The sequence below is a fragment of the Alosa alosa genome, chromosome 19 (genome assembly GCF_017589495.1).
Source record: "Alosa alosa isolate M-15738 ecotype Scorff River chromosome 19, AALO_Geno_1.1, whole genome shotgun sequence".
Lineage (NCBI taxonomy): Eukaryota > Metazoa > Chordata > Actinopteri > Clupeiformes > Clupeidae > Alosa > Alosa alosa.
The window spans coordinates 6,664,564-6,688,563 of record NC_063207.1 but is presented as its reverse complement, the minus strand read 5'-3'; the positions used below and the strand labels follow the sequence as shown (position 1 = coordinate 6,688,563).

The 24,000-nt window shown below is 51.5% G+C and overlaps 1 protein-coding gene across 1 annotated transcript in view; it reads left to right on the top strand.

Moving 5' to 3' along the window:
* kif26ba (kinesin family member 26Ba) overlaps window positions 1–24,000 on the top strand; it is a 40,346-nt gene that overhangs the window by 13,159 nt on the left and 3,187 nt on the right. Inside the window, 13 exon segments of the mRNA XM_048228287.1 lie at window positions 2,395–2,607; window positions 2,985–3,078; window positions 8,283–8,545; window positions 9,994–10,177; window positions 12,806–12,855; window positions 12,857–12,960; window positions 17,848–18,010; window positions 18,319–18,885; window positions 18,928–19,434; window positions 19,488–19,727; window positions 19,981–21,633; window positions 21,635–21,941; window positions 23,861–24,000. The exon segment at window positions 23,861–24,000 is cut by the window's right edge and continues 63 nt beyond it. Coding sequence (XP_048084244.1) covers window positions 2,395–2,607; window positions 2,985–3,078; window positions 8,283–8,545; window positions 9,994–10,177; window positions 12,806–12,855; window positions 12,857–12,960; window positions 17,848–18,010; window positions 18,319–18,885; window positions 18,928–19,434; window positions 19,488–19,727; window positions 19,981–21,633; window positions 21,635–21,941; window positions 23,861–24,000 — 4,485 coding nt within the window.

Below are 24,000 nucleotides of genomic sequence, written 5' to 3'. Positions count from 1 at the left end.
AGCATCAGCAAAGGAAGCTAGATCACTTGATGTATTTGTTTGCAGCATGTGTGTGTGTGTGTGCGTGTGTGTTTTCTCCAAAGACTACCATCAACATTCCTGTCTTGTTTGGATGTGGGTTGCACAGTAAAGTGTATGTTTTCTGCAAGGTCATGGACTTGACATATACAGTATCTTGTTCATGCCTTCTCGACTGTGTGTTGCTAAATTAAACATCGGTCACGTCAGGGCGACGTGATGCAACTGAAAGAAAGCTTGTTTTGTGTTTACTCAGGGAACGATGCAATCTATTCTTACTGCTCTCAATTAGGCTCCCCTCACTGTACTTCATCCATTATTTACTCTCCCTGGATTCCCCCTGCAAGGAAGAGCATGGCATCAGTGGCGCTGATCCGTAGGCTTCTTTCAGATTTCAGAGTTGGGGAAAAAAACCCAACTTATTATAAAAACCTTTTTGTGAATATTTTAGACTGGCGGCTCTCGGGCGCTAAAAGGCTTCACATCCGCCCCTGCCTTTTATTATAATTCGTCCGAGTGGACTGGCATTTGAAAGACACTTTTCATCGTTATCCGCTCCTCTCCGCTCCTCTGGGTTTTACACACACATATACACACACACACACACCCCCCAAACACACACACACACACCCACACACACACACACACACACACTCCCACACACACTCACACACACACACACTCCCACACACACACATACACACACACACACTCCCATTCCCACACACACACATATATGGAGGACACTAGTGGTGAGATAGCATCAGCTATGGGACTCTAGACAGGCAGGGCAGCTAGGAGAGGAGAGGGGGCGACCCTGGGGCAGTCCACTGGGGTTACAGGACCCCCTGAGCAGACCCACAGGAAGTGATTCATGACACGTCCTGCCCTGAGGGGTCGTCTAATCACCAATGAGAGTCTCCGAGCTCGGCACACGGTAATTAGACTCGACTCCCCCGAGAACGCCTGTCGCGGCTCCTCTGGAGAAGTGGGGCCAACCAGGAAGTGGAGCGGAATTGGCCGGTGTCGACTTCCTACCCGTTTAGACGAGGTGTGTCCTCAGAGAGCAGCAGGTTGTGTAATCTCAGTCTCGCCTGCACCTCGCTGGTTTAATTGACATCTCCAGTGATAGAAAAGCTGTCACAGTAAAAACACGCGCGTGTCGACAGAAAGCCTCGTTCATGTTCTGATTATGTAACACGTCAGTCCAGCCTCCTGAGTAGAACTCTCGCCTCTGTCTGTGTTTTATGTTGTCGTTATTCTCAGGACAGGAAGTGTTTTCTGTAATCCAGACACTTGAAAAGAGCCCGGCTCTGCTGCGCGAGTTTAATCCCCCAGAACAGTGCGGAGAGATTACTCAGAGCTGGGCGTGCTCCTGTCGCCTCTGTGTTGTCAAGCAGACAGGAAGCTCAGAATGGCCATGTCTAACTCCCCATGTCTTACACACTGTTCCTGATTCAGTCCCTCTCTACGATACACACACACACACACACACACACACACACACACACACACATTGATTCACTCCCTCTCCACGCACACACACACACACACACATACACATTGATTCACTCCCTCTCCACGCACACACACACACTTTTTCACTCCCTCTCCACGCACACACACTCACACATACACCATACACACACACACACACACACAGACACAGCGGCTGCTTTAAAGTCAGATAAATGCTGTATATGAGTGGGGAAAAGAGGCTGGTGAGAGTCTTCAAGCACTGCTGAGCAAACAGGCAGATCTCTGCCACACAAAGAGGGAAACCCTCAAAGAGAAATGCATCCTCTAAGCCATCAAGTCTTTGAGCCCCAGTCAGTCCCTAAGCTGATTTATAATGGGGAGTGTGCGTCAGTTTTTCATGCCAGCCTGAAGGGATGTGCCTGGCATTGTTAGGAGAGTGGAAAAGTATAAAGTATTGCTTTGTTAAGTGTGTACAGCTCTAGTTTGTCCTAAGTAATGTCAGGTATGTGACTTCAGCATTGAGTTGGCAACAGCAAACGTTAGGAAGGGTCCGGCGTTGATTTCGCCCTTATATAGCAGAGATCCATCCCAGCCTTGTTGAATCAAAGGTGCACCTGAAATGAAGCTTTAAAATCCTCAGCGAAAGTCATTGTGACCAGAATCATGTGCCTATGTCTGTATGTGTTGTTTTACAAATGTCAACATGAGGCTAACAGTGTGTTTGCAGTCTAGCTTTTAGCATCTCCCCTGCTCACTATGGTGTCTATGGTTACCTGCAGGTGAAAGTGATGCTTTTAGCATCTCCCCTGCTCACTATGGTGTCTATGGTTACCTGCAGGTGAAAGTGATGCTTTTAGCATCTCCCCTGCTCACTATGGTGTCTATGGTTACCTGCAGGTGAAAGTGATGCTTCGCATCTGCCCCGTGTCTCCCCCGGAGACGGCCGAGTCCAGCTCCTTTCTGAAGGTCGACCCGCGCAAGAAACAGGTGACCATCATGGACCCGGCGTCCAACACCCAGCCCAACGCCGCCCAGAAGCGGGGCAGCTCCAATCAGGTCCCTCCCAAGATGTTCGCCTTCGACGCCGCCTTCCCCCACGACGCCTCCCAGGTGAGCCCCGAGCGTCCGCACACAGGAAGTTCATCTCAGCTGTCAATCACCCTCAGGTCTTTGTACTCGCAGCTGAAACAGACGACACAGAGAGGAGAAATGGAACATGATGAAATACTGCTATCCCAAACTATTTCTATCGCCTCACAATCCTGAACTCTGATTTCCCTCCTTTTGTAATATATATATATATACAATTCAAAAATAGTATATGATTAATCATCTTTCTGTTATTCTGTGCTGTGAATTGTAAAGAGAGGAGTTGGATGGAGGTAATTGCGCTCTGTAGTGAGCCTCATGGATATGCTGATATCCATCTCTATCTCTCTCTCTCTCTCTATCTCTCATTCTCTCTCTCTTTATTTCTCCTCATCCAGGCGGAAGTATGTGCCGGAACAGTCGCTGAGGTCATCCAGTCTGTGGTCAATGGAGCGGACGGCTGTGTGTTCTGTTTTGGCCATTCCAAACTAGGTTAGTTTGTGTGTGTGTGTGTGTGTGTGTGTGTGTGTGTGTGTGTGTGTGTGTGTGTGTGCGCGTGTTTGTGTGTGTGTGAACAGCACACAGATAACAGCCCATACTGCAAGAGAAACCATGTCCACCTAGTTCCATATTCCGATTCTTCCACTGATTGTGGAGTCGACCATTATGATTATTATCTAGTCATCATACTGACTAAATCTATTCTGAGTGTCTGTTGTAGAGAAGGCTGCATGGTTACAGTAGTGTCTGTGTCTGTGTGTCACACAAACACACTCGTATTTAGAAAAGCTCCTGTCAGGGTAAAACAGCAGCAGTGATATTTCATAACAGTGTGCTGATGCTCCTGTACATGAAGGCCTGAAAACAAAACAATAGTCCAAAAAACTGAATAACACACTCACACAAAATCCATTCTCCTAAAAGCTCACCAGTCCAGTTCATAATTACAGCATTGTATATGTGTCAAAAACACTTTCACACTTGCTTGTCTATCACGGGGCCACATTAGAAAAGCAATTACTCCGGAGAGTCATCGTATTTCCACACTTCTCTGACCACACACACAAAGATGGAGCTATCACCCAGAGCCTTCACCAGGCTGGCCAGCGTGCATCCTCCTCTGAACCCCAGACGGACTCGAGCAGTCGAGCAGCCCTCTATTCCTGGAGCTTCTGCTGGATGCGATAGGAGGCTGCCTTGGGAAGCTAGCCCAGGTTATAACAGCACTCAATAGACACGTTTAACAGCTCCTTACAATACAAGCTTTAGACACGTTAGAGGAAGCCATGGCAGGGGCGCATTCAGACTGCCCCAAGATGTCAGAATGATTTCTGCCCCTGTCTGTGGTGCTTTGCAGCGAGAGGGAGGACGTGTGTCTTTTTTAAAGCCACACACACTCTCACACACACTCTCTGGCTCAGCCTGTGTGAGGGAATGCATCCATGTTCCTGCTTTAATAGCATTTAAGTGCCTTCTCCACACACGCCCATATGTATTGACATTGCAAATGAGCGTCAGGCTTTTTTTTCGTTGTTATTGTTTAATCACTGTCTTCCCTCAGACATGTCATGTCATGGACAGCAGTATGAAAGAAAGTAACAGAGATGATGAAAACAGCCTCTACCCCTCCTCTTCCCCCTTCCACAACCTCTCATCCCTCTCTTTCTCCCTCTCTCTCTCTCTCTCCACATCTTTTCATCTTGGCGGTCCAGCCCCTGTCATGTTGGATTGGCTTCAGTTGCGCTGCACGCATGACCAATCACATGCTGATTGAGTTTTACAGCCAGGCTCCTCTCTTCTCCGAGACACACACACACACACACCGCACGCACACACACCGCACGCGCACGCACGCACACACACACACACACACACTCACCACAGCCACAGAAAACAGATGCCTCTTAAAGATTAACCAGCAATTTGCTGAGGGAACAATGGGACTCACCGGTCCTGCCGTCACTGGTCAGCGATCAGATGAGAGGCTGGACAGCCGGATGCGGTCACCTGCTGTTCGTAAAAACCGCAGGCTGTGTCTGAGCTCCGGCAGAGAAGGATCTCGCAGTGATATCACCGAACGGCAGCTTCACAGTTAATTAACCGCTGTGCAGGAACAAAGAAAACACACACACACACACACACTCACACACATTTGCATTTGTGTTTTCAGACTTATTACCTTTCCCCCTTGTTCTTGTGGAGATAAATAAAGCAGCCGAGCGTGGAGAGGCCGTGGGCTGAGAGTCCTTTGAACTTCCAGGGGAGAGGGAAGCGTTGGATGACCAGCGGGCAGCTTATGGTCGTGTGGGGTTTTTTTCCTGCCGATGTGCTTAGACTGAGCCCCTTTGTATATTCTAATGGAGATCAAGTGATTGGAATGCGGGGCTGTTTTGCTGTGGTGGGACTGGACCTTATGAATAAAAGAAAACACGCTCGTAATTCACCCGTGCTTCAGCCAGCTGGCCCAGCGCTCTTGTCTCTGATAACAAGCTACGTTTCTTTTTTAAAGGATCGCCCTTTAAGACTCAGAGAGGAAAACCACTCAGGCTGTTGTTGACTCTGCTTCTTTGGGATGCTGAGGGTCGTGATCAATCAGAGAAGGTGTTTCTGTTTGTTACGGCTACAACTAAACACACTTAAGTGGCCCCATAAATAAAACTCATTAAACAGGAGTCCGTACGCTAATCCATTTTAATGCGTGTCAGGGCCCATCCTGTGAAAGGGACGTCTAAAGTAATTGAATTGCTGCCTCTGGCCCCAAAACATCACGTCATCCATAAGCTATTTGATTGAATTACCCCGCGCCGTCTCACTCTTAGCCTGCACGGCACGCCCATGAAAGAGCATCCATCTTCTCTGGTCGGCCCTGGCCAGGCTTAATTGATGTGAGGAGGGCTCAATGGTTCCGTCCCTGTCTACAGCAGAGGGGAGATTGGTCAAGAGATGGCCCACACTGACCTGCCTTTGAGACTGATTGAGGGTGTTATCACACTAAAGGCAGGCTATCACAGTAAAATACCTCCACTCCAATGGGACCCCATCTTAATGAGAAAGCACTCAAACCATTGTGCGCATCTTGTAGGCATCCATTGCAACCACTAAGGAGACCATGTAAGCAGACTACCTGCCAGTTCAAACAAAGGTCATGCATACTTGACCACTTTGATATTGAAATATACAGCAATGTCTTCTTTGTTTATTTGTGTGGATGGACATGTGTCTGGAAAAGCCAATCTTGTGTCAAGCATGATCTTCTGTGAAAAATAAATAAATAAATAAATAAAAAATACACACACACACAAAGCAAGACATGTTAGACATACACCTGAATGCTTTATGAAAACTGTGTGCCTTCTCTGGATTATGGATAGGAAACAATATCTGGGTTTCTTCCGTGTTTCCTCCCATAGACAAATAGAAATGCAAAAATGGAAGAAGAATTCCGGCTTACTGAAGCAACAATAAAGCAAGTCACAGCAGAAAAGCAGCCCACGCTGTATCAAGTCATTTAAAATTAATTGCTTTTTTGTTTTTTTTTATTGCTTATTATTCTGTAGTATTATTTTTCATAACCTGCTGGGTGTTTTCAGCTGCATGTACTCTCTACCATTGCAATTACACACCCAACATGTGGCCCAGAGACACACACACACGGACACACGCACACACACAATACTGTATGCATGAATCCAGAGATAAGTCTCTTCCCAGTCGATGCTGCAGTCAATGCAGAGTCCTTCCCCACAGCCCCCAGCTAATGAATGAAACATCCGCTGAAATGTAGCCGTCACCAACAGTTATTAAAAACAAAATTAATTAGCTCCTTTTGTTTTATTGACTGTGCTGGTTTATGGACGTCGTCTGCACATTCATGAGTGATGGCGTTGGTGCAGGGGTGCTGAGAAGTGCTATTAGCAACATGTAAGAAGACACGGCAGAGTGACTCTGTAGTGGCAATATTTCACACTCCTACATCGCACTTAAAAACACAACGCAGATCACGTATTAGTAAACACTCTCAGCACACACACACACACACACACACACACACACACACACAGAAATCTGTTACAGTATATTTCATACACAGAATTACAGTCTACAGTGTCTGCACATGTTCAAGTATATACACATACAGTATGCATACACACACACATCTGTTATGGTTATTCATAATGTAGGGTCATATTTGTGTGCATGGGCACACAAACACACGCACACACACACACACGGATAATGGTCTACAGTGTGCCCTATCCATACCAATATGTTTATATACAAACATTTCCTGTACTTAAATGCATGACAAAAAGCAATAGTTTACTGCACACACACACACACACACACACAAAGGGAGGACACCAGAGGCATTGAGTGTTTGAAGTGGAGTCTGTGTGGAGTGAGTGTTGGTTATGGCATATGGCTTTGTTTAGCAGCATGTTTCATCTTTCCCCGCTGTCAGCAGTAGGAGCTCTCTTCCTCTCTCGCTCTCTCTCTATTTCTCTCTCTCTCTTTCTCTGTCTCTCGCAGCATGGTTGCCGTGGCGTTCAGAGCTGTGCTCAGGGACACGCCCTCTCCCTGATGGCCGCTGCCACGGCAACCGCTCCGTGGGTCAGCAGACTTTTAAACGCCTTGTGTGTCCCTGTGTGTGTGTGTGTTTTTGTTTGTGTGGAGCCAACCGACCGGCCACAAAACCATCTGGTAGGTGTCAGAGCAAGAGAGAGAGATTTCCAGGCGGAGGAATACAATTAAACAGGACAGAGGAGGAGAGGAGGGCAGAGAAACAAACTTAGTTGCACACTTTAATACATGCAGGAAGATGCTTATTACATGCAGGAAGATGCTTATTACATGCAGGAAGTTGCACACTTTAATACATGCAGGAATATGCTTATTACATGCAGGAAGTTGCACACTTTAATACATGCAGGAAGATGCTTATTACATGCAGGAAGTTGCACACTTTAATACATGCAGGAAGATGCTTATTACATGCAGGAATATGCTTATTACACACAGGAATATGTTTTGTTACAACCACTCAGAAATGACCTCATGGTGTGCAGGAATGTGCTTTTCCACAGATGTTAAGCTTGCAGTCCATGAAGTGTGTCACTACCAAGTCGGACACGAATCAGATACGAAATGATCTTGAAAATGGACAAAGCGATAACTCTGATCTTGTGATATTTTTAAAACATAATGAAACATTCCTCCTTCGGCTAATAATAATAATAATAATAATAATAATAATAATAATAATAAAACAGTTCATGTCAGTTATTTTGACTTTAGCGGAACGCCATAGTGTCAGTGGGGGTTCTGCGGACGGGACCTCTGTCAGGCTCTGGCGTGGGCGGTGGTCCTGTTGCGTTACCGAGACGAGACGCGGCACGGCGAGTCCAAAACAAGGCCGTGAATCCTGAGGTGGTGACAGGAGATTGCGCTTCTCTGGGACCTCGGCAAACAAAGCCAGCATTCACATCAGGCGCACACACCACACCATGAGCTCACTCCCGTCGTAAAAGACAAACATGCGGAACACACGCGCACACGCCGATTATGATTATGATCATGGACGTGTGCTGTCTCATCGTGATAGCTTGGCTGTGGTCCTGGTTCGGTTTGATTAAACCCATTTGTTCTGTGTGTGTGTGTGTGTGTGTGTGTGTGTGCGCGCGTGTGTGTGTAATCAGGGAAGTCCTACACCATGATCGGGCGAGACGACTCGACGCAGAGCCTGGGGATCGTCCCCTGTGCCATCTCCTGGCTCTTCAAGCTGATCAACGAGCGCAAGGAGAAGACGGGCGCACGCTTCTCCGTCCGCGTGTCCGCCGTGGAGGTCTGGGGCAAAGACGAGAACCTGAAGGACCTGCTGTCCGAGGTGGCCACGGGCAGTCTCCAGGACGGCCAGTCTCCAGGGGTCTACCTCTGCGAGGACCCCATCTGTGGGATGCAGGTAGGACGCTGATGCACCTCAACTCAATGGCAGCATGGAGCCAAGGTCAAATGAACTTTGGTTTGGACAACCATTTGTTCTTTTGATGCTGAGTATACCAGATGTGTGGACTAGGTTCCTCTCAGGCTTTCGGCTTGTTTTCTTCATGTTTTCTTGGCCATAGGCTCCATGAATAGAAGTTTGTGTAAAACATTTTGAGAGGATGTTAGGATCTCTGGAATTCAGCTACATGTATACCCTGAACTCTGGTTTTCCAGAATAATTATGTTTTTTTTATTTGTGAAATGAATGAAAATATGTATGCATTATTATTATTATTATTATTATATCTGATTATACATCTTACTTTTAAGAGTATTGTTTACAAATTACCCGAGGACAATTTGTTGATGGAAAATCATTAAATCTGTTCAGACAGTTGTGGCTTTGCTTGAAAAAAATTCTTTTATGGTGGTTTATGCTGAAGTTGTCTAATGGAGTCGTCAGAGTTTCTTTACACTCATCTAGAGATTATCCTCCGCTAATTTTTCAGCAAAGGGATGTGGAGCCGAGCTTGAGCATCGTGGAATAAAGGCATCATTGTGAACTTAACTGGCGTTACATGTTGAATGGATTAGTTTCTGGAGACAACCATATCTCTGTAATCCCCGCGAACATCTTTAATCTGGTCCTGAAATAATACCCTGGAGCCCTGAGTCCTAATGTCTCCTGCCTCTCTCCATCTCCCGCCCCAGACACGTTGCCAGTTTGTCTCCACGCCGTACGCGATTGGTCCAGACCGCTCATCATCTCACACAGTGATACTCATTTGGGTTTAACTTAATCCATTAAGTGCAGACTTAGACAACACAGACCTCCCGGGCGCTAGCTGTCGTCAAAGTCTTTCTTTCTTTTTTTCTTTCTTTTTTTTTGAGAAGTAAACTCCGGCATGATGAGTCATGCTCCGTTGATAATCACCGTGACAACAAGTTCGGAGTGAATACTTTAACAGCTCTGTTTGTCACCCCTGGGGATTGCACAGTGAAACCAATCTGTTTTTTTTCCCTCCTCCAGTAAAATGAGCACTGGTGTGGAAAGTCGCTGTTTCCCTCTACCGCAAAGATCCTTTCTAAATCAGAGTTGCAGTGAAAACTCCCAGCCTGGGTCCCTAGGGTGTGAGAGCACGAGGTTAAAGTGCTGTTAGGTAGTGGAGCCCATCAGTGTGAGTTAGTGAGAGTATTACAGTGCTGTGAGGAACATGATATTCTGCACACACTCTTTTTAAATATGTTTTGTTCTTAAGTATAATCTGTCCCAGTCTGTGAATCAGTACATTTTGACTGAATGTTTCTATTCTGAACTGCTATTCAACTCACCTCTGTCTCTTTCTCCCTCTTCCTCGGTCTCTCTTTCTCCCTCTCTCTTTCTCTCTATCCCTCCCTCTCCCCTCCCTCGTTCTCCGGGTCCAGCTCCAGAACCAGAGCGAGCTGAGGGCCCCCACAGCGGAGAAGGCCGCCTTCTTCCTGGACGCGGCCATCGCCTCACGCTACAGCAGCAAGCCCGACTACGACGAGGAGGAGCACCGCAACTCCCACATGCTCTTCACTCTGCACATCTACCAGTACCGCATGGAGAAGAGCGGCAAGGGCGGCAGTGAGTCTCACACACACACACGCACACACACAAACACACACATACACACACACACACACACACACACACACACACACACACACACACACACACACACACACACACACACGCACACACTCACACAGTAGACACACAGACACACACACATTTACAGACACACACACACCTGCACGCACACTCTTCACACACACGCGACACACGCTGCACCGCTGCACGCGCACACAGACACGCTACGCGCACGACACGCCTGCAGCACACACACACACATGCACACACACACATGCACACAGACACACACACACACACGCACACACGCACACACACACACACACACACATGCACACAGACACACACACATACACACACGCACACAGACACACACACTCACGCACACGCACATGCACGCACACACACACACACACATACACATGCACACAGACACACACATACACACACGCACACACATGCACACAGACACACACACTCACGCACACGCACACACACACACACACACACACATACACATGCACACAGACACACACATACACACACGCACACACATGCACACAGACACACACACATACACACACACACACACACACACTCCCGCACACACTCACTGCACACACTGCCTTACGCATCTATCAATAACACGACACACATACACATGCACCGCCCAACTCCGCACCCTCCATATCTACCTGCATTGAATGGGCAGTGAGTGTCAGAACACACCTCACGCACACACACATACACACACACACACCTACACACACATGCTCAAATGTCTCAAATGTCCGCACCCATACCAGATAAACCTTACAAACACACGTGCTGTAGGACTTGATGTAAACATGTGTACACTATTTTAGTCCTTAAAATAGGATGGCATATTTGGAGAGAGATGGGATCCTACATACAGATATGTTTCTCAGAAAAGCTTTGAATGCAAAGCAGGAATTTTAAGCTTTGTTACACTGGAGACAGAGAACTATTTTAATAAACTTCTGGGCAGCCAGCCCTTGAGATGTTATTGAGCTGTACTGCAGTTTTCACAGTCTGTGCACTTTATCAGGCAACATTATTTTAATGAGCTGATAATTGCTGTCCCAGGTTGTTGTGGACCGCTCATTAAAACATCTCACAAAATGTCCGCTCCACTCTGGCAAAGTTCCCGTTGTTCTCTTCAATCAAGTTAAAAACTTTTGCTCGCCTTTGATGAGAAACTCTCTCTTTTCAGCGGCGGTCTGAAACGCTGCCAGTCTGCCATAAAAATAGCCCGCCCTTGATAATCCGTGTCAACATTTTGGCACCTTCATTAAGTGAACAAAAAAAGTGTGACTCGTGAAAAAGTGCCTGAGAGAGAGAGAGAGAGACACTAATCTTCCAAGCTGTCAGGCTTGAGTTTGGGGTATTCACGGAAACGGAACGAACTTCCCTTATCAGAGAAGCACTCAGGCAGCTTGGAGTTGACGCCGATCCTCAACAAAGGCCTTGACAGGCCAAAGGTGAAGCCATATGTGTAAGGCCCCAGCCCTCTTGAATTCAGACTTGACATGCGTCCAGACTGTACACAAGGCAGGCAGTATCTGCGCCGTGATTTGAGAGCCGGCGTCCAGGGAGCGCCATCCAGCCCCAGAGCAGAGGCCCCTGACGAGCCGGAGCTCGCTTCTGAGAGCTGCTTTTAGGAAGCAGGAGGGCTTCTGAGAGCTGCTTTTGGGAAGCTGCTTTCTGAAGGCTGCGCTGCGTTCGGGTAAGCGGAGGGCTTGTGAAGGCTGCATTCGGGAGGCCGGGAGAGCTAATTCATTCGTGTCCCTTGCATGTGAACACATTCCTGTGATCAAAGCCGCAGAATTATGCAGCTTGTGTGAGACGCTGCTGTGGTTTGACAGACAGGGTCTGCCGCCACACCCTCCCTGAAGGAAGTCTTTCAGGAGGCTGCTCTCCTTAGCCAGCTTTTGCCTTTGTGGATTTAAGATTTACTTTTCTGACCATGAAATTGTGATACTCCAGGGAATGATACAAACTATAAATAAAGTTATGTTTACATTTCCATATACACTTACTTGTTTGACAGTCTGTTTAGCCCAAGGCAGCTCAAAGCACAGTAGAGTAGAGTCCTTTCTGTAAATATAACCACTCCTGAAAATATATCCTGTAAATATAATCACTCTTTGTGTACAGTAGAGTCCTTTCTGTAAATATGATCACTGTTCTTCTGTAAATATGATCACTCTGTGTTCTTCTGTAAAATAGTATCAGTCTGTTCTTCTGTAAATATGATCACTCTGTGTGTTATCTGTGTGGATCACATTAGGCCCAGTCTCAGCTGTTCTCTTAGACACTCTGTGTTATCTGTCTGGATCACATCAGGCCCAGTCTCAGCTGTTCTTATAGACACTCTGTGTGTTATCTGTGTGGATCACATCAGGCCCAGTCTCAGCTGTTCTCTTAGACACTCTGTGTGTTATCTGTCTGGATCACATCAGGCCCAGTCTCAGTTGTTCTCTTAGACAAAACACAACGTTAAGCAGCTGTTAACTCTTCTTTTCTCTTCTCATCTGCTCCTCCCTGCGTGTGTGTGTGTGTGTGTGTGTGTGTGTGTGTGTGTGTGTGTGTGTGTGTGTGTGTCGGGTGGCCGTAGCCGCCTGCACCTGATCGACCTGGGCAGCTGTTATTGAGGTGTTGATGCGGCTCATTGAGCAACACCACGGGTATTTCACCATCGCCCTGGGCAACGTCATCCTGGCTCTGGTCAACGGCAGCAAGCACATCCCCTACAAGTAAGTGCAAACACACACTACTAATACACACACAGCAAGCACATCCCCTACAAGTAAGTGCAAACACACACTACTAATACACACACAGCAAGCACATCCCCTACAAGTAAGTGCAAACACACACTACTAATACACACACAACTAATACACACACAGCAAGCACATCCCCTACAAGTAAGTGCAAACACACACTACTAATACACACACATGAAGCACATCCTGATGGTGCAAACACACTACTAATACACACACTGCAAGCACATCCCCTACAAGTAAGTGCACACTCTCAAACACACACTACTAATACACACACAGCAAGCACATGCCATACAGTACAAGTAAGTGTCCACTCCCAAACACACACCACTAATACACACACAGCACGCAAATCCCTCACAAGTGAGTCCACTCTCCTTTCTCAAACACACTTCTAACACACACACACAGCAAGCACATTTCCTACAAGTAAGTGCACACTTTCAAACACACACTACTAATACACACACAGCAAGCACATGCCCTACAAGTGTTCCCTCTCAAACACACACCACTACTGTAATACACACACAACCTTTGATCTCTGGGTGGGTCCACTCTCTTTTCTCTAACACACTTCTAACACACACACACACACACACACACACATCAAGCACATTCCCTACAAGTGAGCTCACAACAAGTCGACAGTCACTTTCAGCACCAATCGTCACTAACACTTCAACTCCCACACTCCTCTGGAGCTGCCACTGTGTGGACTATCACTCTTGACTCCTCTCTCCTAATAACTCCTCTCTGCTCCTCTCTCCGCTCCTCTCTCCTGTGCTCCTCTCTCCTCGCTCCTCTCCTCCGCTCCTCTCTCGCTCCTCTCCTCGCTCCTCTCTCCTGCGCTCCTCTCTCCTGTGCTCCTCTCCTGTGCTCCTCTCCTGCTCTCTCTCGCTCCTCTCTCCTGTGCTCCTCTCCTGCTCCTCTCCCTCCTCTCCTCCTCCTCTCTCCTGTGCTCCTCTCCTGCCTCCTCTCTCCTGCGCTCCTCTCTCGGCTCCTCTCTCCTGTGCTCCTCTCTCCTCCGTCCTCTCTCCTGTGCTCCTCTCCTGCTCCTCTCTCCTGCGCTCCTCTCCTGTGCTCCTCTCCTCCTGCTCCTCTCTCCTGTGCTCTCCCTCTCACCTCCTCACGCTCCTCTCCGCTCCTCTCTCCTCGCTCCTCCTCGCTCTCTCTCTCCTCATGCTCCCACTCTCTCGTGCTCTCTCCACTTCTCTCCCGCTCCTCTCCCGCTCCTCTCCTGCTCCTCTCCTGCTCCTCTCTCCCGTGCTCTCTCCTGTGCTCCTCTCCTGCTCCTCTCCTGCGCTCCTCTCCTGTGCTCCTCTCCTGCTCCTCTCTCCTGTGCTCCTCTCCTGCGCTCCTCGCTCCCCTCTCTCCTGTGCTCCTCTCCTGCTCCTCTCCTCGCTCCTCTCTCCTGTGCTCTCCTCTCCTGCGCTCCTCTCTCCTGTGCTCCTCTCTCCCGTGCTCCTCTCCCGCTCCTCTCCTCTGCGCTCCTCTCCTGCTCCTCTCTCTGCTCCTCTCTCCCGTGCTCCTCTCCCGCTCCTCTCCCGCTCCTCTCTCCTGCTCCTCCTCCTCCTCTCTCTCCTGCTCCTCTCCCGCTCCTCTCCTGCACTTCTCTCTCCCGTGCTCCTCTCCCGCTCCTCTCCTGCACTCCACTCTCCTGCACTTCTCTCTCCTGCGCTCCTCTCCCGCTCCACTCCCGTGCTCCTCTCCTGCGCTCCTCCTCCACTCTCCTCACGCTCCTCTCGTGCTCCTCTCTGCCTCCTCTCCGCTCCACTCTCCTCTTGTCCTCTCCTCCTCCTGCACTCCTCTCCTGCGCTCCTCTCTCCTGCGCTCCTCTCTCCCGTGCTCCTCTCCTGCTCCTCTCTCCTGTGCTCCTCTCCTCGCTCCTCTCCTGCTCCTCTCCCGCTCCTCTCTCCTGTGCTCCTCTCCCCTCCTCCTCTTGCGCTCCTCTCCTGCGCTCCTCTCCTGCGCTCCTCTCCCGCTCCTCTCTCCTGCGCTCCTCTCGCTCCTCTCCCCTCTCTCCTCGCTCCTCTCTCCGCTCCTCTCTCCTGCGCTCCTCTCCTGCTCCTCTCCCGCGCTCCTCTCCTGCTTCCTCTCCTGTGCTCCTCTCTCGCTCCTCTCTCCTGCGCTCCTCTCCTCGCTCTCCGTTATCTCTCCGTGCTCCTCTCTCCCGGCTCCTCTCTCCCGCGCTCCTCTCTCCTGCGCTCCTCTCTCCTCGCTCCTCTCTCCTGCTCCTCTCTCCTGCTCCTCTCTCCCGTGCTCCTCTCCCGCTCCTCTCCTGCTCCTCTCCCGCTCCTCTCCTGCACTTCTCTCTCCCGTGCTCCTCTCCTGCCTCCACTCTCCTGCACTTCTCTCTCCTGCGCTCCTCTCCCGCTCCACTCTCCCGTGCTCCTCTCCTGCGCTCCTCTCCCGCTCCACTCTCCTGCGCTCCTCTCCCGCTCCCTCTCCCGTGCTCCTCTCCTGCACTCCTCTCCCGCTCCACTCTCCTGCGCTCCTCTCCCGCTCCACTCTCCTGCGCTCCTCTCCCGTGCTCCTCTCCTGCACTCCTCTCCCGCTCCACTCTCCTGCGCTCCTCTCCCGTGCTCCTCTCCTCGCGCTCTCTCCCGTGCTCCTCTCCCGCTCCTCTCCTCTCGCTCTCTCCCGTGCTCCTCTCCTGTGCTCCTCTCCTGCACTCCTCTCCCGCTCCTCTCCCGCGCTCCTCTCCCGCTCCACTCTGTTATTTGGGACGTGTGCTCACTTCAGGCTCAAATGCCAAGCAGACACGCAATCAGCAGATGATTTATGCTCATTAATTATGCAGAAGAGTAATTACTGTTTAAACTTTATAACTCTCACCCCTCCCCTCCCTTCCTCGTCTATCTTGGGTTTGGTGATGCAACTGTAAAATCTAATATTAATTTAACGACTCATCCGGAGGTGATTTAGGAACAGTTAACATCATGCAGACTTAAAACTTTAGCTTTTTTATATTCTGCATAAGCATAATGAATCAATAATGCATACGCCCACATTTGAAACCTTTGATCCTAAAAAAAAAAGTTCCTGGTGTTATTAAATCAGCTACGGGGTTTCGACGGGCGGTGCGAACGCTCTGGGTACTCCCTGGTGGGCGAACCATGGCTGGCGACCATCCTGGCTTACCACACACACACACACACACACACACACACACACTCACACACAAACACTGCCTTTTGCACACACACACACACACACACACACACACACACACACAAACACATGCGCGCACACTCACACACACACGACCCTGTTTATCGAACCAGCACTGGCCAGCTATTCAGCTCTCTGCTGTGGGAGGACCTTAATTGGTCTGGAATACAGCAATTTATTTTCATATTACTTTTTAAAACATTTTTTAAGCATGGCAAATCTGCGTCTCTTTCCCTTCCTCTCTCTCTCTCTCTCTCTCCCTCTCTCTTTCTCTCTCATTACAGAGGCATACACAGGACTTTTACTGTGGCGTAACTCTGTAATTTAATCATGGTGGATTTACATTGCAAAGCACCAGGCAAGTTTGAGACGAGAGGGAACGCTCTGGAGACTGAAGAGCTAATTAGGGTTTGGGGCAATTTGAAGAAGTGGAACCAGTGTGAAAGATAACCTAAATGAATTTAAAATGTTACATAAATTAATATAAGGCCCAGGCAAAGGTCAGTAATTATCATTTAAGCCAATTAGGGACTAAATACTGGGAATTGTAGCCTTTCAGCGAGCAGATCATTTAGCTATTATATCTGGTGTTAATTTCCTTCTCTAAAACACAGTGAGAGAAATAGCCAGTATCATGGTGTAATGTTGTAATGAAGGACACTCACACTTGCTGAGCCCACTTGGATGTGTCATACATGTGTGTGTGTGTGTGTGTGTGTGTGTGTGTGTGTGTGTGTAAAAGATGGTGTGCCAGCGTGTTGTGATGGCACCATGCTGCCAGTCACGGAGTCATAATTATAAACCCATCAGCTGCTCATTGTGGGCGCCTGCGTGGGTGGTTGCCATGGTGAGCCTAGCGAGCAGGGCCAGTGCCCGTGGTGCTGATTCTCAGAGAGGAGCTTACGCCCCGAAACAAAACGCGGGAATCCGGGCGAGCTGGTCGCGGGCGATTGTATATTGCGGCGTTTACGTTTATCTTGTTATTCTTCACCTTCCAGGGAACTGCTGGAGAATGAGCCGTAACACATCTGATGCAACATCTTTTTCCCGCTTTATGGGATGTCGTTTTGTATGAATCGCTGTAAGAAATAAACTTTAATAAAGGCAGGCAAAATAAATTGTGTATTAATAAACTAAGCGAAGAGTTGATTTCTGGGGCAGATGTTCTGGTGCGGATCTGACCCGTGTTCTAACCGTATCCGAGGCGGTCTGCGGCACTGCCGGGCTTGACGGCAGGCAGGCTGCCTGAGAGCTGTGGTTTTAGGAACAGCAGCGTGACAGCATGAGCTAGTGTAGCCACAAATGAGTGTGGGCTGCCATAGCCCCCGCGGGCCGCTAACAGCTTTTCCCTCACAATTAGCATCAGTGTAGGGCCCAGCTCAGGGACAGGATTAGCAGCGCGAGAGCTAGTGTTGCAAGAGCAGAGTGTCAATATTTACACGGCACTTGGTGAAGTCAACTCCACAAAGCCAGCCATTTTCTTTTCTTATCTGCCCAGGAACATCACATAGTAATACTGATCTAAAATATCTATTTAGTATGAACAACGCATATTGTGCTGTACTTGCACTGAAGTAACAGACTACACTAATACAGAACTGGTTTACTACTAATACTCTCTTTGAAATATTTTCATGGTGGTAAACATTTCTGCTTTTTTTTTTTCTCTGATGACAGGGACAGCAAGCTGACCATGCTTCTGAGAGAGTCCCTGGGGAACATGAACTGCAGGACCACCATGATCGCTCACATCTCCGCGTCGCCAAGCAACTTCTCCGAGACTCTGTCCACCCTGCAAATCGCCTCCCGCGTCCTGCGCATGAAAAAGAAGAAGGCCAAAGTAAGCGTGGTATGACACAGTCTTTATTACACATCTGTAATAAAATCATTACTTATTAACGTGTAATAACACGTCTATAAAGGACACAAAACAGTTAACACCACTCCTCTCTCTCTCTCCCTCCTCCTCCTCTCCCCTCCCTAACTGTCTTTTCTCTTCTCTCTCTCTCTCTCTCCTCCTCCCCCCTCCCTGTCTTTTCTCTTCTCCCTCTCTCTCTCTCCCTCCTCCTCCTCTCCCCTCCATAACTGTCTTTTCTCTTCTCTTCTCTCTCTCTCTCTCTCTCTCTCTCTCTCTCTCTATCGTAGCAGTACACCTCCAGCTCTTCGGGGGGCGAGAGCTCGTGTGAGGAGGGCAGGATGCGACGTCCGACGCAGCTGAGGACGTTCCACTCCCGCAACGTGGTGGACCCCGACATGCCGCTGCTGCACCTCTCGAGCGACCACGACGACTACTCCAGCAGTGAGCAGTCGTGCGACACGGTCATCTACGTGGGCCCCAACGGCTCTGCGCTCTCCGACAAGGAGTTGACGGACAACGAGGGACCGCCGGAGTTCGTGCCCATCATCCCGTCGATCCACAAGAACAAGGCGGAGCCGGCGGGGGCAGCGGGCAAAAGTGGGGCGCTGTCCCCCCAGAAGCCCCCGCTGGCCGCGTGCCAGCTGCCCCTGCTGCAGGCTGGGCTGACCCCGGTGCCCGTGCAGGCGGTCCAGCCGCTCCACTCGCAGGCGCTGGCGCCGGTGCCCGAGGAGGGTGCGGAGGCCGAGAAGCCCGAGAAGGACTGCCTCAAGTGCAACACGTTCGCCGAGCTGCAGGAACGGCTCGAGTGCATCGACGGCAGCGAGGAGGTCACCAAGTTCCCCTTCGAAGAGGTTCCCGCCAGGCCACCGCAAGGTCGAGCCTGCCTCGCGCCGTGAAAGGCCGCCTTCCAGGCCACCGTGGTCGCCGAGCCGCCCATCAAGCGATCTCCAACCCACCAGCAGCTGGAGGAGATCCGCGAGGCGGTGGAGGAGGCTGAGCTGGCCCAGTCGATTATCGAGAGCCTGACGCAGTCGTCCGCCGCGCTGACCAGCAGCCGAAGCGTGACGGGCAGCAGCAGTGGCGGCGTCAGCCAGATCGTGCCCCTGCAGCGCGCCAAGAGCTCCAGCCTGCACGACAGCCGCGAGTCCATCAGCGGCGCCAGCGGCAGCGAGGGCAAGCCGCGGTCCATGGGCTCTCCGCGCCTGGGCATTGCCAGCCTGACCAAGACCGCCGAGTACAAGCCGCCGCTGTCGCCCTCCCAGCGCAGCAAGGTGTACACGCAGAAGTGCGTGATGCCCGGCACGCCGCCCTCCTCGTCCTCCTCACACAATCTGACCAAGGACGGCGGGCAGTCCTCCACGGAGTCCCTCCTAATCCAGCCGGAGTCGCGGACCTCGCCCGTGGGCGTGAGCATGGGGTCGGCCGAGACGCCAGCGCGATGACGCAGCTCCCGTTTCAGCTCCCGCCGGCAGGACGCTGGCAGCGGGTAGCTGCAGCAACGGCCACGGTCCTGCTACAGCGCCCCCTGGAGACCAACGGCGAGGACGAGCTGGTGTTCACGCTGGTGGAGGAGCTGAGCATGGCGGTCAGCGGCGTCGTTGGCGGCGGAGGAGGAGGAGGCGGTGTCATGCTGGAGAATGGCCGGCCCACTAGCATCATCAGCTTCAGCAGTGACTGCTCTGTCCATGCTTGGCCTCGGGTCACTAAGCTAGCATCATCATCAAGTGCATCAGCGACCTGACCGGGCGGCGTCGCGGGGTCGCTTATCTCACCGCCCACCGCCACCCCACCATCTCGGAGGCCAACCTCGCCCGTTTCCTGCCCACCCAGGGACGTGAGTGGGATCGGGATCCCAGGAGCGGGAGGGCCAGCGGGCATGGATCGGGGTCAGTTGCTGCCCGAGCCCAGCCGCCGCTCGTCCATCAGCTCCTGGCTGAGCGAGGTGAGCACAGGCAGTGATGGAGAGCAGTCCTGCCACAGCTTCGTTGCGCAGCACTGCTTCGGCCAGGGCGAGGCCATGGCTGACCCGCAGCTGCCCGAAGAGGCCCAGGTGGACTCGGCGAGGAGCGCGAGCGGACGGAAGACTCCAGAGTGACACGGTTTTGGTCAAAGGGGACAAACCAAATGAGAAGAGCACCCCTACTAAGGAGCGGCTGAGCAGGATGTCCCCCACGATCAGCAGGACGACAGTCTCCGTGTCCACGGTCCAGACACTGTCCACTACCAGCGGCTTAGTGCCCTTTAAAACCACCATTACAGTGCACCCTTGTGTGGCCGTCAAGCCAATGATCATCCAGGATTTTACCTCTCTTTCCTCTCCTACTAAAACTGCCCCACACAAAGACGGCAAATGCCCCCTGATGCCTCTCTCCAGTGACATCCTCTTCGATGACCCCTGGATGAAGAGGGACTGCGAGGACTTCAAGGTCAAAGACATAGTCTGTGAGGTCAAGCCGGAAAAGCGCCTGGCGGACTCGGTCAAGGCCAGGGGCGGAGTGGAGAGGCGCAGCTCCAGCAGTGGCGAAGCGGTCTGCTCGCCGGACACCTTCAAGCGGGTGGTGGACGGCTGCGAGATGGTGCTGGCCGCCTCCGACGGAACGACCGCTGCCGTGTTCTCGGCCGACATCCTCCGCACGGGCAGCCTGCCGCGCGGCTGGCACCGGCTGAACCGCCAGGACGACCTGGAGGACGCCGCCGGACTGCGCTACGCCAGCGGAGAGTACCGAGGGCTTGGGGTCACGACCTCCACGCCCTGCAGCCCCAGAGCCACGCTGGAGAGGAGGGGCTCGTCCTCCAAGCAGGGCCTCTTCGCCCGGCAGAAGGGGATTCCGCCGCTGCCCCCGATACGCAAGTCCAGTCTGGACCAGAAGAACCGAGCCGGCCCACTGCACACGACCGGCAGCATGCTGACGCTGTCCTTCCTGGGCAGCACGCCCGACGACCTCGGCGGAAACGGCAAGCAGAAAGGGTCGGGCATGGAGAGTAGCCGTCTTTTCAGCGCCAAACTGGAGCAGCTGGCTAGCAGGACCAACTCGCTGGGGCGATCTCACGGTGGTCACTACGACTGCCACTCCCTGGAGCGGGCCGAGAGCCTTACGTCCATGGGCTCCAAAGGCGGCAGCGGCAACGGTGGCAGGGACACAACGATGCCGCGATCCGGGAGGAGTTTGACCCGCGGCTCTTCCGTGCCCTCTCCCACCAACGGAAACAACAACAACGTTCCGCAGTCGCCGGTCAAGGGCGGCCAGTCGAAGATCTCAGCCGTCAGCAAGCTCCTGATGGCCAGCCCCAAGGCACGCAGCCTGTCCACCTCCAGCACCAAGACTCTCAGCTTCTCCACCAAGTCCCTGCCGCAGTCGGTCAACCGCAGCTCCAGCCTGCCCCCGAACGGCAAGAACCAGAGCGCCGGCTCGTGGTCCACCCAGTCCCTAAGCCGCAGCCGCGGGTCCGGCCTGGCCTCCAAACTGCCCCTGCGGGCGGTCAACGGGCGCATCTCGGAGCTTCTCCAGGGCAGCGGGGGCTCGCGTGCTGGGCATGCCCGGGGGGCCTCCGACTCGGAGGAGCGCGGTGGCGGCAGCGGTGGCAGTCGGTCCGCAGCAAGGGGGTGAGGAGCGTCCGGTGGTCCACACGCTGCCGTCGCCCTACAGCAAGATCACGGCGCCCCGTCGGCCGCACCGATGCAGCAGCGGCCACGCCAGCGACAACAGCAGCGTGCTGAGCGGCGAGCTGCCCCCGGCCATGGGCAAGACGGCGCTGTTCTACCACAGCGGGGGCAGCAGCGGCTACGAGAGCATGATCCGGGACAGCGAGGCCACGGGCAGCACGTCCTCCGCACAGGACTCCATGAGCGAGAACAGCAGCTCCATCAGCGGACGCAGAAGCCTCAAGAACTCCAAGAAGAGGAACAACACAGGTACAACACACACACACACACACCACCCCGACACGCAGGGAAACACACTCACACACTCTCAGACACACACACACACACAGAAAGACATTCACACACTCTTAGACACACACACAAACACACACACTTTTAGACACACACACATATAGCCCCATGCACATGATGAATATAAATGGGACAACACATCGTCTTTAATATAAAGTGTTGTGGTTCAAACTGGGAAACTGAGAGGAAATAACAGCTTGTTGTGCTCTTTGGGGGAGAAGCTAATTTTACACGCCTGCACTTTGAATGTGTGTATTGTATATAAGCATGACCCCCCCCACACACACACCCCCGTCAGATCATGGGGGCGTAATTGAAGCCAAACAATAACATGTGTCTTCACGTCTCCCTATGTTTCTGGGCGGCACTCGGAGAGGGGCCACACAGCAGACATGAACAGACTGCTGCTGTTTGAGTTCTGTGGGTGGCCCTGCAGTCACACACACACACACACACACACACACACACACTCTTCTCTTTCCACAAGCCATGCATCTCCCTACTCCATTCGCCTCCCTCCCAGAAGGTCGGCCGCCTGCCATGGGGGACGTGCTCCCTCAACTCTGCCCATTTCAATCCCCTTCTGAAACAACAGTAACATTTTCGCTCCCCCTCATGCTTCAAAAAGCCGCTGCGTTTCGTTTCGCGGGGGCAGAAACTCAATGGAAAGCTGCATAGTAATCATGCGTTTATGCGCTGCGCTGGAATGCAAAAGGCTGGACGCGTGCCAAGAGCTGGGAGCCAGCAGCAGCTTCAAATGAAAGGAACGGAAAGAGTTTGCAGTGGAGGGAGAGGACGGGGGGGGTATGGTGCATTCAAACATCCCCTCCATGATTTCTTAACGTATGAAAATATTTTCCTACACTGTCTCATTCATCAGCAGTGATCTTTTAAAATATATTTAAATATTTTTGTATTTATATTATAATTTATATTTATATTTTTAAAATATTATTTTTAATGCAGTCTTAATGCAGTCATAGCAGCAGTACAGAGCTGACCTTTCTGCTCAGAGACAAAGGGGGAACAGGGAAGCCATTAGCCAGTGGCCTGTCTGTGGCAGCGCGGCGAATCAGATAGTGAGCAGCGGAGGGACGTGAGCCGTCCGTTTTCTCCGTTTCTCCATCTCTATGCAAATGGAGCGTCGAGAGTAGCGAGCAGAAAGAGGAAGGCGAGAGCGCAGAGCGCAGATCACGGCTCTCGGCTCTCCTCCACGGAACGGTCAGATAAGGCTCTGACCCGCTGGACTTATCTCTGCACCCCGTGCCTAAACAAAGGGGCCTGCAGAGCACATACACAGATAGGAGCGGACTTCGGGAGCGGCTCCGAGCCGCATCAGTGCCACATCGGGGGCTCGATGAGATATGCTCACGTGCCGTATTATATCTGGGCAAGCTGCTATCTGAATTGGCTGTGGCAGCAGCAGCAGTTGGGCACCGAAGCGAGCGAACACAGGACAGGAATTTGAAAAGTGGTTTTGCATTCTGATTCTCAGTCATAGGATACAGGAACCTTCTCCTGTACCGTTCCTAGCTGCTAAAGGAAAACATATTGTGTGCTTGGGGAGGTAGAGATATATTTCACACACACACACACACACAGTTTAGGATTGCAAAGCTGCTCTATGACTGGATGCCTGTGGCATGAAAATGAGTTTGGCAGCTTTTACAGTAATATGTTTGTTTGTGACTGACTGACAATGCTGAAATGTGTGTGTGAGTGTGTGTGTCTGACTTACAGTGTAGTAATATGTGTGTGTGACTAAGTGACATTGCAGTAACTGAGTGACATTGCAGTAATGTGTGTGTGTGTGACTGAGTGACATTGCAGTAATGTGTGTGTGTGTGTGTAAATAACATGTTGCTATGGCACTGCAGGTACGCAGAGGCGGCGTCTGATCCCCAACCTGAACCTGGACACAGCGTCGCCGGTGAGGAAGCCCATGATCAGCCCGGGGGTGCGCTGGGTGGATGGCCCCCTGCGGCCCGCTCAGAGGGGCCTGGCCGAACCCTTCGAG